This window comes from Calliphora vicina, chromosome 1, assembly GCF_958450345.1.
Source record: "Calliphora vicina chromosome 1, idCalVici1.1, whole genome shotgun sequence".
Classification (NCBI taxonomy): domain Eukaryota; kingdom Metazoa; phylum Arthropoda; class Insecta; order Diptera; family Calliphoridae; genus Calliphora; species Calliphora vicina.
Window position 1 is genome coordinate 142,980,289 of NC_088780.1, and position 16,655 is coordinate 142,996,943.

A 16,655-nucleotide genomic window follows, 5' to 3' on the forward strand; every position below is an offset into this window, starting at 1 on the left:
ACGCAACATAATTTTTTAAAAATTGATTTGCTTCTAATTGTAAAGGTTTTGTTTCGAGAGATGAAATCTTTTTTTAAATTGTTACAACTTTGCTTCCATATTTTAACCGGCAATTCAAAAGATTACTCACTGTACAGTTCTATAATAGTAAAGGAATCACTTTCTAGGGCTAAATTCATGCATTACGTTATACATCAAATACAAATATGCCTCTGACAAACCTTCATCCATATATTCTTCACCATTATTATAACAAATTCCCATGTGACTTTTCGACAAGCGTTTTGAAGAGGTATTTTTACCTCATTACTTCTGACCAATGATATATTAATCGGTCGGTTGCTCGCTAGGTAGTAATCACTGTAAGGAAAAAATACAACTGACTATACATTTGCAATCACAATTGTAGAACTGTACAAATTGTATCTGTATAAAATATTAATAAACAAATATTTTGCTAAATGAAAGAAATTATTTTTTAACTGGACAAATTATGTTTTATCTGGAAACTGGACGAGACACAAAAAACTGGACAATCCAGGCCATTCCCGGCCGTCTGGCAACCCTAGTGCGGATCCAGAGGGGGTAAATAGAAATTTTGCCTACCAAAACCTGAAACATTTTCTGTTTCATATCAGAAAGTCCATTTGACCATTTTTGGTTGAAATTTAATTAATAAACCGATAATTAAAACAAGTATTATACATTTAGTTACATATTTATATTCAATGTATGTATTGTTTAAACTTTTAAAATAATTCCTTTTAATGTGGGTTAACCCACTTCCACTTTTCCTGGAAATCCTCCCATAAAAGATTTTATAGTTTTTATAGTTGCTTAAAATCGGATATATCCTGGGATACTTTTCTGCGTTCTTTAATTATTTTTATACAAGAGCCCAGTAACTTTCCAGTTGGGTGGATTTGCCTCTCTTACAAAATTGACATTATTGTTTGAATACCTCTCAAGTGGTATAGGGCCAAAAATATGAAGACACTCTGTAATGTTTTAGGAAAGGTAAAAATCGTTTTTGTAGACACTTCGCAATATATATTTCTGTGTTTATCATGCCTGATGTCACAATGATTCACTTCTTTTGCCACAACTGCAAATGGCTTGCCCAAAAAGATATATTATATTTTTTTATATTTTTTTAAACCGAAACCGCTGTTTTAAAATTCTTCGGTTTAATGGAAATTCTACTTTAAATATTTATGAATATGGCGAATCATTTCATCCATTTCTGTTTGTTCTGCTTAAATATGTAAATATATACCAGAAATACTAAAGTAAGTTAAACTTTAAATTCATATTTATTATTGTCTTCCATTTACCAAGCAAATACATAGTTAAATTTCTCTAAAAAATATGTATATCTTAAATCTATTTTTATTTATATGAATATGTATCTATATTCAATACCAGGCCCATGTAAAATAATGTTGGTAAATATGTATATAAAATAAAAAAATATCTTCAAACTAAAAAATAATGCTAAAGGAAAAAAAAAGAAAAAATTAATTTAATGTTCATTTCAACATGAATGAATTTCAATATCTGTATTGGCTATTTGCTTACCACAGGATCAGTGTTTTTGAAACAGACATGCCACGACCAGGCTCTATCACATTGAGTACCGCCTTGGGGTATATGTGATTCACAAGCATCCACAATAGGCTGAATAAATTCCTTTAAATTGTCTGGTATTAAACGTTTCATTTTATCGTAGTGCACTTCGCCATCGTCATCGACCGCATTCACCTCATGGAAAATACAGTTCATATAACATTTCAAGGCGGAATCCTCATGTATATCACCATCACTAAATTCCTTAATAGCAGCTACATTAGATAAATAAAAAAATAAAAAATACCAAGAAAAACAAAACAAATGAAATGTTTTTAATTTAAAGAAATTAATTAAACATTCTACTGAAATTTGTTTAAAGCAGCTAAACACAATTTTCCTCATACCTTCTGCTACTCCTGTCTTTTCCACACAAACATCATGAATGATGCTGAATCTCTTTAAGAAATCTGGGGGTGGATACTAAAATAGAAACAAATTTCAAAAAACATATTAAATACAGACACAAACCATACACTTAATGAAAATAACAAATGAGAAACTAATAAATGCAGATACAAAATATTGAAAATCTTGGGTATTTCGTTTGCTTTAATTTTATTTAGCAGAAACCTCAAATTGTGGACAGTTCACAGAATACACACCTCCTACAAAAACGAAAATCATATTGTATCTGTAGGTATTAAGTGTTGGTAGTAAAAAAGAAAAAAAATAAAAATACTTGCAAATGTGTAAAAGTTAATTAAGATTGAAATCAATATTGGCCACTGGCTTCATTTTATTTAAGTACGAGTATCAATTGAGCAAAATGAAAAACGAAAATTACACCCCCAGTCTATGTTCAACAATCACCAAAAAAATAAAACTCGAAAAGGTTTCAAGCGTATTCTGTGGTTGTGGGTTAGAAGAAATGTATTTGGGATGAATTGTCAAAGAGTTTTCTAAATATATGTATATGTATGTACTTATCTTCTGCTAAAAGAGAAATAAGTTTTGTTTTTAATGATGAAAATTTGAAAATTTATACTCATTTAAACGCTTAAAATTGGACAAATTTGTTTCAATGAGCAATCTTTTTTTAATTTTGTGCGATTTACAATTGACTGTTTGTATTTCATATAAATTTCAATTAAAATTAAATTGAACAAAAGCTTTAAAAATAGTTTTTCTAAATTGTATAAATTTTAATTCTAAAAATTTATGTATATTGAAAGCAAAATCTTTGGAACAAACGATGGTAAACCTAGTTTGGAAAATTGTGTTGTTTTAGTTCAACGTTCTGTTTCAAAGTCATACATTTATACAATACTAGCTGACCCGACAGACGATGTCCTGTCCAAGTTAAAAAAATGCTTGTGTTCGATTTGTGAATTTGTGAGAAGCGGTTTGAAAAGGGTAAAAATAGTTAAAAAAAAGTTATTATTGAATGATAATTTTTATTCATATAGGACATAGAATAAAACATACAATAGAAGCGCTACTGAGAGACAAAGAACATAAGTTTGTTGTCAGAAACCTAAGTCTAGTAACATGTACATATTTTGAGTTTTTAAAGTAATCGAATTTAGTCCGAAAAATGCGTGATCACAAATCGAGTTGCTTTTCTTGATTAAACGTTTATTTTCCAAGTTATCAGCGAATCTATTTTGACTTTTTATATAAAAAATCGATTTTTGGTCAGAAATATGAGTGATTACAGATCGAGGTCGTTTTCTTGATTCAGCGCTTATTTTCCAAGTTATTAGTGAATTTAGATATTTTGAGTTTTTATATAAAAAATCGAATTTTGGTCAGAAATATAAGTGATCACAGATCGAGGTCGTTTTCTTGATTCAACGCTTATTTTCCAAGTTATTAGCGAATTTAGATATTTTGAGTTTTTATGTCAGAAATATGAGTGATCACAGATCGAGCTCTTTTTCTTGATTAAACTCTTATTGGCCAAGCTATTAGCGAATTTGGATATTTGAATTTGAGTTTTTATATAAAAAATCGAATTTTTGTCAAAAATATGAGTGATCACAGATTAGGGCTGCCAGATTCAGATTCGCAAAAAGCTGGACATTAAAAATATGACCGAGAAAATGTTAATTTAGTTTTTGTGTAAATATTTTTCTTACGGTGCTACGTAAAAAAAAACTAGGAAAATGAGCGAATTCACTTAATTGTGAATAAATTCGAAAAGAATCCATCAATATTTATGATCGATATCTCATTTTGTTTCTATTATATGTGGCTTTGCGATAAAGCAATAAATCTGAACAATTTCTCCCGTTTTCGATTTTTCATGATTTTTTTAAAACAAAAAAAAAAAAAATTATTTTCACGTAAAAAATATATTTTTTGCTTCAATTTGTTATTATAACTCCGAAACTACTGAGCCGATTGAAACGCAATATATATGTGAAAAATTGAACATAGCATGGGGAAAATGTTTTCAAAATTCAGTCAATCGAAAGAAGAACATTAATTACTCAATATTATGTATATCTTAAAAAAGTAACATTTTTTGAAATGAGCGAATTTACTTAATTGTGAATAAATTCGAAAATAATGAATAGATTTTGATGTTCGATATATCATTTTTTTGATATTATATACGCTTTTGTGACAAAGTAATAAACCTGAACAATTTCTGCCGTTTTATATAGTTTAAGACACAAAAATTTGGTATTTTAACTTAAAAATATATTTTTTGCTTCCATTTGTTATTATAACTCCGAAACTACTAAGCCGATTAAAACGCAATACATAACTTCAGTAATATCGGACTAACCCTTTTTAAGTTATCATAAATTATGTGGAGAAACATCTAAAAAAATTCACAATTTTAGAAAAAAAAATCTATCAATAGAATTAGAACTACTTAGGTAACCATCAAATCGATATAGCGATTAGTGAATACTTTTTTCCTGTTGACCTGTGTTAGAGTAAATTTTCATTTATGGATATTATGGTGGCATGTCACAGTGTCCATTGACATAATGTCCATGGACATTATGACACCCCATAAAGTGACATTATGTCCATGGACATTATGTCATTTCGGTAGTGTCATAATGTCCATGGACACTATGTCACTTTGCTTATGGATATTATGACACTTTTGAAAGTGTCATAATGTCCAAATTTTGTTCAGAAAAACTAATTTTTATAAAATTTTTGATCCTAGTAACAGTTTATATTTTCATATATTAGAAAACTTCATGTAGCGAAGCCGCCTGTCGCGTTCCATGGAGGAGAAAGCCCATAAAAGCGGCCGCAGGCCGCCAATAAGAAATACCTTTTTCTGCGATACCGAATAGTTGCTCGCCATGCTACTGAGTGCAAAAAACTTGTCTTTGTAAATAAAGTTTTTCTGCGTGGCGGCCTACGGCCGCTCTTAGGGACTTTCTTCTCCATAGAACGCGGCTTCGCTAAATAAAGCCTTTCTTGTAAATAAATTATTCAAAAGTATTTTTTTGAAGTGAAAGTTCTTAAATTTTTTATTGAACTCTCTTTTTTTGTCAAATTTATTCCTAAATTCATATTTATATTTTACATTACCCATTTAAACACTTTTACTTTTTTAAACTTTAAATTTGTGACGTCTGAACTCCACAAAATTCAGATAACAGATAACTAAATATCGCAGCTATCGTCTTATTACTACTTTAAATTTACAACGGTAAATTCGATAGAAGTTAAATTAAAACATAAATACTTAAATTATTGTTTAAATATCATGGACATTATGTCACTCCAAAAGTGTCATTATGTCCATGGACTTTACGACACTTTACACATGGACATTATGACACTACCAAAATGACATAATGTCCATGGACATAATGTCATCTTTTGGACACTATGACATGCCACCGATATTATTGTCGAAAATTTATATTTAGCTGGACAAATTCAATTTTAGCTTGAAACTGGACAGGCATCAAAAAAGCTGGACAATCCAGCCAAGTCCAGCCCGGCTGGCAACCCTATCACAGATCGAGGTCCTTTTCTCGATTCAACGCTTATTGGCCAAGTTATTAGCGAATTTAGATATATCGAATTTGCAGTAAAAACTTAAATTGGATTACTATGATCATTTAAACAAAAAATTAGCCAAATCGATGAAGCCGTTTTCCGATTTTAGATAAATCGAAAAAAGTGAGCGTAGAAGTGGGCGTGGTAAATTTTTCATTCCGTTAAATTAAAATTTTTTCTAAATTTGTCTAAATCGGACCGGACGTTCTCTACTGATGCAATTACCAACGAACGACATTTGATTTTTCTTTATATAGATAGATTTATATTTAATTGATTACACAGTGCAACCGTGAAAAAAACATACGATTATGACTATATATGTAGGTTCGACTCTACTACCAAAGTGTAATAAAACCCTATACTCAGTTTGTCCATTTTAGTGACCGATTTTTTTTTATGGGCCCCCAAAGTTTCTGAAAATCAGTGGGACCTCTAAAAAAGGTGTCATCAGTTTTTGGTTAACAGCTAATTCAGACTTTGTGATACGGCTTATCTTTATATGCCAATAATATAGCCAAATAAATTTTGTTAAAATCGTTTTCCAAAAAGTAGCTTTTTCGTGCACTTATATTGAAAAAATGTAGGAAGAAAAATTTTTTTTTTACTTTTTTTAGAATAACTTGTAAAGTTGAACAACTCTTGAGAACATATCAATGCATTCTGAACGTGTCTAGTCACTCTAAATAGCACATAAAGATCACTTTGTACCTTAACAATTTTCGTTTTTACTATTTTTTGACTCTAAAACAAAGATTTTTTGTTAAAATAGTATGATCAAGTCCACACGTCTATGTTGTGCTGTATTATTTACTCGGCTGAGGTGTTCGGAATGGTGATCAGTGAGTGGACCCTTAATGTGACACATTTAAAAAAAATCGCCAAAAAGCCATTTGTGATCCGAATATGCTGAAATTAAAAATATAGATAGTCCTCTCTACAAAAATATGCTTTTATCTGTAGGTTATCTCTTTTAGTTCAAGAGATATTTAGGTTTAATTTTTTTTTTAAATTTTGCTCGATCTTTTTTTTTGTATTTTATAGATGGGCCTACGAAAGGTCGAAATTTGTTTTTTATATATGACGTATATTTGCGATAAAATTCTAAAGAAAATAAAACAAACCTGATAACAATTATTTCGTCCCTATAAAAAGTTACACGCATCCAAAGTTGAAGCATCTTTTTATATATTTCAACTTAGTATGCGTGTTTTTTAAGTTTTTTCCCAAAAAAGTCCCCATATTTTTTCTTTTATAAAAAACTAATTTTCTTCGTGGATATATAAATTTTTTTATGATTTGGGAAGAGAACTTAACGCAAAAACGTATAAAGTAAAATTTGACTAACTTAAGCGGACATTGTGCCCCCAGCCCTATCCAAACTTTGCCAATTTTGAAACAAAATTTTAGGTTTGAGTAAAAAATTCTAAAAACGCAAAGCACCGGTCCTCAGAAACTCGACATATTTGTATAGCTATCATACTATCTATCATACTGTAAATAACGTAAAAGTGGGCAATTTTCTAAAATAATTCATTTCACCAAAATGTTAATCTACAAGTCATAAGGTTTCCACCACTTATATAAAAATCTTATATTTACTCTTCAGAAGCTCCACAAACCATGCCCACTTTCAAAAATTTTAATGTTTTTTCATATCTTGCATCAAGCCGGTCTTGCGTGATCAAGATTGGATAAAGTGATGCGCCCGGATCATACCGATAATGATTTGCTCATTCTTCGTTGTTCCAGCACAATAGAGAAGTATGCACTCGAACATAAATTTTTAACAAACAATTTTTGTTTTAGAGTCAAAAAATAGTAAAAAACTAAAATGTTTATGCTACAAAGTGATTTTTGACAGCTATTTAGAATGCCTAGATATGTTCGGATTGCATTGATATGTTCACAAGAGTTATTCAGATTTACCGTAGCTACAACTTTGTAAAATATTGTTATTGAAAAATTAGGAGTCCCTGGAAGTTATTCTAAAAAAAGTAAAAAAAAAATGTTTCTTCCTATATTTTTTCAACAAAAGTGCACGAAAAAGCTATTTTTTGGAAAAAACATTTAACACAATTTATTTGGCGGACTCTTACCTATATTATGGCCATATAAAGTTAAGCCGTATCACAAAGTCTGAATTAGCTGTTAACCAAAAACTGATGACACCTTTTTTAGAGGCCCCACTGATTTTCAGAAAATTTAAGGGCCCATAAAAAAAAACGGTCACCAAAATGGACAAACTGAGTATAGGGTTTTACTACCCTTTGGTAGTAGAGTCGAACCTATACTGTCATGATCTTGTGTTATTCCAAAAGTCTTCATTTGTTGCATAGTGTTATAAGTAAACAAAAATTCGCGGATTCAATAAATCAGTTCAGATTTGCGACTCTAAATTGTCGCGCAAATTTATCAGAATTGTGCAAATGAATTTCCGTTTCCATTTTTGTCAAATGCACTGATTGCACAGTTTGGGGGTTATTTGTTTTTTTAAAGATATTTCAGTATATTTTGTACACATTTAGTTTTAGTTTGTTTTTTTTCGAAAGTGTAAAATAATGAAATTGTCCAGTTTACATTCTCATCGCGTCGTGGTTTTTGTGCAAAACTTAAAATCGGCATCAATATCAGGACAACAAGTACTGAGGCAGCGGCCTCAATTAAAATTTCTTTTTTCATATTTCGAATTTGAATTTTTAACTTTTTTCTTTTGTAATATTTTTCTATTTTTTACTCCTTTTGAGCTTTATAGTTTGTATTATTTCACACTCGTTTTTCACAATTTCTGCTAGTTCGTATGCAATGTGAATTTACAATTCTGATTGCTTTATTAGGAATTTCAAGTATTTTATAGGTTTTTTTAGTTTCTTTTTCATACAAGTCGTTGTAGTACTTACTACAATAATAAATCATGTTTGCAGTTGTTTCTATGACCAATACAAATGACTACTAAATAATTTGTTACATTCGAGCATTGCTGCTCTATTGTAATTACAATTCCTCTAGTATTATTGCTGGTTAAATTTGCATACATATTTTATCGATTTGAAATTTTATTTTTTAATAAATATTCATTATTGATTGTATTTCTATTGTGTCTGAATGCATTCGATTTGTCGTTGTTGTTGATTGCATGACAAACTAAAATTTTGCAAAATTTTATTGTTGAGGCGGAGTTTCAATTAAACAACAAGTGTTTTAGTGATGAGTTGCTTATTAATTAAATAATATGCAATTTGTCAGTTTGTCTTGGCATTACAACAATCTATGATACATATTAATAAATATGATACATATCTAAATATGAAACGAGTTGCATTACAATGAATATATGATTTTGATGATGATATCGCTGGATATTGATTGTTGCACATTGAATAATATATTTTATTACTTAAGGGCATTAGTTATTACTTGTCAGGATTTTGTGTAAAATAGAAGGGAAATAGATCAGGGTAATCAACAAATCAATTCCAATTGTATATGTACATTAGAGTGGCCCCAAAGTAGAAAGTTTTTGATGTCTCCAACTCAAATAAAAGTTTAATTCATTCACACTGTTTCTCAAAATGTATGCCCTGGGTTCAGCTCCTTCTTTTTTAAGATTTTAGTTTATTTTTATTATATTTCTCTCAAATGAAACCTATGAAATATTAGTATCATGTGAAAGGTCTTCAAATGTAAAATTATCGTGTAAGTCCAAACATATTGGAACTTTTATAATTTTTTCAAAAAATTTTAAAAGCCTCATATAAATTCAGCGAAACGGTTTTTTACGATTTTCGATTTTTATTTGAATTTTTGCAAACCTATTTTCTTCCGATTTTTTATTTTGATTTAAATCACTGTCTCACGGGAAAATGTTTTTTCTTATTGATATTTATGTTGTTTCTGTTGGTCTTTTTACTTTTTAGTAAAAATGTATTACTTATCTTCATTATTCATACTTATTTTCACATAAAAACAACAAAAAAAAATATGGATATCACCTGGAATTTAATACAGTAAAGAAATAGCTTAAAGCAACAGCCATGGGAAGACCAAAATCTAAAACCACAACACAACACTGTAGTAAAGGCCGTTAAGACATCAGCTCGATAAGACAAAAGAAAATACTTCGGAAACACAGTCATTGAAACAGAAACAGCTGCAAGAATGAATAATATGAAAGAGCTCAATCAACTAATAGGTCAACTTTCGAATCAAAATATTAGCCACACCGTGCCACAGCTACTTACCAATCTAGAATATTAAACTCGTCGATGGAAGCAACATTTCTAAAGCAATATCGCTGAAGACAACATCTTAGAAAACCCCTCATCCTCTTTCGTAGCAACTAATATTGCAAACCAAATAATATCTGACGATGATTTCATTTTCGATGAAATTACATGTGCTCTTTTAAAAGTTAAAAAACAAAGCACCTAGCGAAGATGGCATCCGCCTGAGCTCCTTCAGCTGACTTTTTACAACCTTATATTCGTGATGCTTGGCAAATGAACAGTTTCCTAAAACATGGACAAAAAGAGCCATCATTAAGCTTCCAAAGAAAAAAAGATTTGACCAACTGCGATAACTGGAGAGATATCACCCTGCTTAACACTATTTATAAGGTAATATTATAACAATAAATAATTGACACTGCGAGACGAACAGGCAGATTTTCGGCCACATCGGAATTGTTTAGATCAAACAAATACTCTTCGTGTCATAATATAACAGTCTGTAAAGGTGGCGCACACTGCTTTATTTAGTCGTTGTGGACTTTAGAAAAGCATTTGTTTTTATAAGACGTGGCACAATATGGAACACATTAATTAATGCGCATGGATATGTACTCCATGGCTATGTATGCCAAATCAAAGTGAATCCTTCAGAACAAACGCAGGGGTGAATCAGGATAGCCCTCTTTCTTCATTGCTTTTTGCCGTGGTACTTGATTAGATAATGTTAAAACTATGCGCTAAGAAATGGGGTATTGTGTGGGACTTTCGCAAACATTTGGAAGACTTGGATTTCGGAGACGATATCTGCCTCATTTCTCACAAATACAACGACATGTGGATGATTTAGTCAAGTTAGCAAGGGCCGTTGGTTTAGAAATAAACATTGAAAATATACATGCAATGCGAGTTAATAACGTCACCGATAACCAATTCAGAATACAAAACCACATGATTAAATATGTAAAACATTTTTGATATCTGGGATGCATGATGTCAATAGATAGTGGTGTGGAGAAAGATGTGTCTAGTAGACTAAAAATATCATTATTTGGTCACCTAAATAAAACGTGGAGGGCACCACAAATATCACAAAACACGAAGATCCGCATATTCAATGCTTGCGTAAAATCTACACTGCATTATGGAAGCGAAACTTATCTGATGACAAACACTATAGCACGCACACACGCAGAGAAAAAATATATTTGTTCATTAGAGTGCTCCAAAAAAATAAAATTGCGAATTTTGACCGTCGCCCCCTCTAGAATGGTTCTATGTATTGTAGAAACACGTTGTGTAAAATATTAGGATGATATGATAACGCTAACTGGTGCCGCAACGACGCTGAAGTTTTAATGTGCATTTACAAGGGGAAAAAATGCAATTTTTTCAGTTTTTGTAAAAATTTTGGCATTAAATAATTACTTTTGCAATTTCATTTAAAAGAATCGAAATGTACACGTAATTGTCGTTCTAATAAGATATAAAAGACAAAAATTGGTTGAAAAATTTTAAAGTTATTAAAAAATCGCCAGGCCATTAACGTCTCTCAGGCAACTAGAACAAAAAATGTAGAAACAAAATTAACATATTTTGCGAAATATTAAAATAAAAGTACATTTTTACTTAGAATATATCCATATTTACTTGTATATGAGTTTTTGTCTTCGTAGGATACCGTTAACCTATTCGTATGACCAAAAAAATAATTTTTTTAACGGCAGTTTCAAAACTCCATTTTCAAATTTTTAAAAATTTTGTATTTCAAAATTTTGTGATCATCACATTGGGATTTATTGTGAACATAATAGGGAATAAAAATATGAAAAAAGTATGAAAATACCTCCAATAGTTTTTCCGTACCTGCGATTTAAATTTTGAGATTTTCGAGAAAAACTATTTTTTTTCCCATATTTTGACGAATGAGCCGAATTTCTTTACTGTTATGATTTTTAAGCAAAAGCTATTCAGAATATTATATTCCAGCAAATTTTAAATATAGTCTGAAAGTTTTACTAAAATCGGAAAACGTTAACCCTTAAATCGTGAAGGTCAAAGGTCAATTTTTTCAATATTTGGAATTTCTCATGGAAACTTAGCGAAATGTTATTTATTTTTCGGCCGATTTTGATGAAACCTAAGAAATATATAACACAAAGTCTAGTTTTTACAAAAACAGCAGAAAAATTAAAATTAACCCTTAATAGCACTTGGGGTAATAAGACATTTTTTTTCGTCCATACAATCTTGGAGCACTCTATTGTTCATGTTTACAGTAATCATTTCAATTTTTTAAAAGTTTTTTAACCATATTATAGTCATAGTAACTATTTACAAGATTGTGGTAACCATAATATGGTTAACTTAAGATTCACATGATTATATCAATAATATACACTGAATCAATTAAGTCTCCGTACAGACATACTCTTAATATAAACTAGCAATTTATGGTCACTTTTCAATACATATTTAAAACTTTTTTTAATTCATTTTATAAAAAATCTTATAAACTAGAAATCAATATAAAAAAATACAAACGTTTTCCTTAAAAACATAAAAATTTACATAAATTCAATAATTGTACGAAAAGTATCACCAAAAAAGTCTCCGTACAGTTAACCGTTTTAAGGCTAGGAATCCCAATATTAAACTTAATTGCATTTAATATGTGGTAGGTCCTCCTTTCTAAGCAATTGCTTAATTTTAATGGCTGTGCATGGAATGGACCAGCTTTGTTGTTGTCAGGGAATCCAAAAATAAGCAAATTTTAATGGATAGAAAGAAAATTATTATTAACTTGCAAAATGAAGGAAAAAATCTAACCGAAATCAAGGATATTGTAAAAAGACCACGCTCTTCCATTCAGTACGTTATTCAACAGTTCAAAAAAACCGGAACAATGGCAAATAAACAAAGAACTGACCATCCAAGAAAAATAGATCACCACTTAGAGAGAAGAATTGTACGATTTGTAGAAGGTAATCCAAAAATTAACGCATGTTTAATTGCGGGAAACTTGAAAACTAGTGATGAATTAACGGTAAACCCCCAAACTGTAAGAAACGCTCTTAAACTAAATGGATTAGAAGCCCCTTGTTCGAAAAGTGAACATGAAAAAGAGATTGGATTACGCTATCGAGCATATTGATAAAGATTTTTTTATTTTGGGATCGAGTTATTTTTAGCGATGAAAGTAAATTGAATGTTTTTGGTTCTGATGGAAGAGAAATGTTATGGAGAAAGCCAAATACTGAAATGAATCCGAAGCATTTGACGCTAACCGTAAAGCATGGAGGAGGTAACGTTATTGTTTGGGGTTACATGGCTTCATCTGGGGTGGGATAACTTATGTTTGTTGAAAACACGATGGATAAATATGCATACTTTAATATATTAAAAGAAAACTTAAAACAAAGTTCTGGAAAATTAGGCTTGGGACGTTTGTATTGCTTCCAACAAGACAACGATCCTAATCACACCTCTAGATTAGTAAAGGAATGTCTTATTTATAATGTTCTTAAGCACTTAAATCGCACAGCTCAGTCACCTGATCTCAACCCGATTGAGCATATATGGGATCACTTGGAAAGAAATGTTCGGCAGCACAACACAGAAAAAACAAAAATTCAAATCCAATCACAAAATTCATAAAGTCAATTGAATATTTTATTGAAATGGGACCTATCACAAAAATCACAAAATCAAACAACAAAATTTGTAAATATTTTATTGAAAAAAAAAAAAATTTTTTCTTATTAAAATATTTTAACTATCAATGAAACATTTATATGAAATTCCACATAAAATCAAACAATATTTTTAATAAAACCATAGAAACAAATAATTGGTTTTGACTAGATATTCAAACAATATTTTTTATTAAATCAATTAAAATATTAATAACATTTAAATTCAAAATCAATAAATATTTTAATTATATATTATAATATAATATTATAAACAATATTTTCTATATAAACTACTGATATACACAATATTTTCTAAAGAAAATACTATTTTACACAATAGTTTCTAAAGAAAATACTGTTATACACAATATTTTCTATATAAAATACTGTTATACACAATATTTTCTATAGAAAAACACTGTTATACACAATAGTTTATAAAGAAAATACTTTATACACAATAGTTTATAAAGAAAATACTTTATACACAATATTTTCTAAAGAAAATACTATTATACACAATATTTTCTATATAAAATACTGTTATAGACAATATTTTCTATATAAAAATACTGTTATACACAATATTTTCTAAAGAAAATACTGTTATATACAATATTTTCTAAAGAAAATACTGTTATATATAATAGTTTCTAAAGAAAATACTGTTATACACAATATTTTCTATAGAAAATACTGTCATATAAAATATGAACTAGTTTCTCCCACTTACGGACTATCCAGCAAACGGGAATCCAAGTTATATGGATATTGTTCACCTGTGGGAAGATAAACCAGTTTTCACATTCATCTTAATGAAAATCAATCGTCTTACCAATTATGTCGTATTCTCCCAAATTTCTGTCATAGGAAGCTAACAACGTCTGCAATTATACCGGAATGTTTAACAATGATATAATAAAGAATTTTAAGTTCATACATACTTACCAATCTTGAAACGTGAGGAGTTATTGAGCCCTTGAACTCCTAGTCTGTTTCATGACGACCAAAACTTTAAAATTGTGTACATATGTAAATATTTTTTTTCAAAATATATGTATAATTTATTTTTATTTTACAGCTGTTTGTCAAAATTCACTATAAATTTGTTTTTGTTTCAAAGTAAACAAACATTTTTTCAATAATTTAAAAAATTGTTTGAGTTTATAAAAAAATTCAAACAAAATTTTAATAAAGAAAATATTTTGTTATGTACAAGTGTTGTCTATTATTTTGAATATTATAAAAATGTATCACAAAATGAAAACGTGCTTGATTTTAAGTACATTATGTTAAAATATTTACAAAACAAATAGACGTTTCTCATTATTAAAAAAAGTTGTTAGCATTGTTAACCATCAAATTTAAAACCAACTAAAATATTTATGAAACCAAATAAAATAAATAATAAAATACAAATCTGATTTCAAACATGCATTTGTTTGAAAATATTTTAGTCATAATTTTTTCTGTGAATATAACAAGAAAAGATCAGCTAAAAGCCGTTATAATGGAAGAGTGGTATAAAATAGATTCCCTGACAACAACAAAGCTGGTCCATTCCATGCACAGCCATTAAAATGCTGCAATTGCTCAGAAAGGAGGACCTACCACATATTAAATTCAATTAAAATTAATATTGGGATTCCTTGCCTTAAAACGGTTAACTGTACGGAGACTTTTTTGGTGATACTTTTCGTACAATTATTGAATTTATGTAAATTTTTATGTTTTTAAGGAAAATGTTTGTAGTTTTTTTATGTTGATTTCTAGTTTATAAGATTTTTTATAAAATGAATTAAAAAAAGGTTTAAATATGTATTGAAAAGTGACCATAAATATCTAGTTTATATTATGAGTATGTCTGTACGGAGACTTAATTGATTAAGTGTATATGGTTACAGTAAACATGTATATGTTTGTGACAACCATTGTTAGTTCGTCAAATAACAAGAAGAAAATGGAGATGGATTGAACATACTCTCCGTAAACCTATTGGCAGCGTTACGAGATCCGTCTTAGAATGGAATTCACAAGGAAGTCGGCGCTCAGGTCGTCCAAAATACATGCCGTAGAACAATCTTAAATGAACTTAAGAAAGTAAACAAATCTTTTAATGAAATTAAATTAATTTGTAATGCTAGAATTAGTTGGAATTTGATTGTAGAAGCCCTATGTTCCAAATAAAGGAAAAAAAACAGTAAAAAAGTCAAGCCCGACCATACAATGTAATGTAAGTTTTTACTCACTTACCCTACACTGAGTAAATGAGCAAAAACTTTTTTTTTAATTTCAATATGATTAATTATGAACCGATCGCCTTGTCTATATGGAACTTATTTCTGTGGATACCTATATTTTTAAGATATTTATGCTCGTTAAAGTGCTTTTCGGAAGCGGGCCTTATATGGAAGATATGACTAATTCTGTACCGATTATGATAAAATTAAATGATATGACCTCCGTATATATAAATCTTATTTAGAGCGAAATTTGTGTAGATACTTATATAAATTAAACAGTTATGACCAACAGACCCCTATATTTTCTCCATACAAACAGGGTCATCCTAATGTACATACATTCATAATTATTTATATATTTTATTAACCTAAATATGTATATTACATTTAGAATCAAAAATACTTATTGGCCTAGAATGTCTTGTCTCGTTTAATATTTACTTCTTGAAACGTTGTGATAAATAATTTAACATAGGAAATGTGATGGCTGTTGTAATAATGCTTAGAATTTAATTAACACATTAATATTTTATTGCCCGTAATAATTTCCAAACACTTAAAGGTTTCATTACAAATTTTTGAATTGTTAATTGTATAGACACCTGACAATAAAATGGTTATGAATCATTAAATATTTAAAAAAAAACATCATTAAATGGGGAAATAATTGTGCCAATAAAGTCAGCTAATTAAAGGTTCACATAAAATTACCTTTACTTATAAAAGTTGAAAGCTAAACAAAAAAATTAAATAAAATAAATTTAAAAAAGTGAAAGTGAGTATAAAGAAAAAACGAATGAAATAAAAAGGCAAGTTAGTCGAAATCATAATTATTTCCCATTTTTAAATGTACAAAAATAAATATGTTTAAACTAGGCTTT

The 16,655-nt window shown here is 29.2% G+C and overlaps 1 protein-coding gene across 1 annotated transcript; it reads right to left on the reverse strand.

Annotated features, from left to right (window-relative positions):
• Positions 1 to 1,476: 1,476 nt before the first annotated feature.
• Positions 1,477 to 8,292, reverse strand: LOC135958388 (general odorant-binding protein 83a-like). The gene is made up of 4 exons (XM_065509294.1): positions 8,191 to 8,292; positions 1,974 to 2,049; positions 1,579 to 1,841; positions 1,477 to 1,494 (listed from the first exon to the last, which is right to left on the reverse strand). The coding sequence occupies exons 1-4, from the start codon at positions 8,290 to 8,292 to the stop codon at positions 1,477 to 1,479; spliced, it is 459 nt and encodes a 152-aa protein (XP_065365366.1).
• Between the last annotated feature and the right edge of the window lie 8,363 nt (positions 8,293 to 16,655).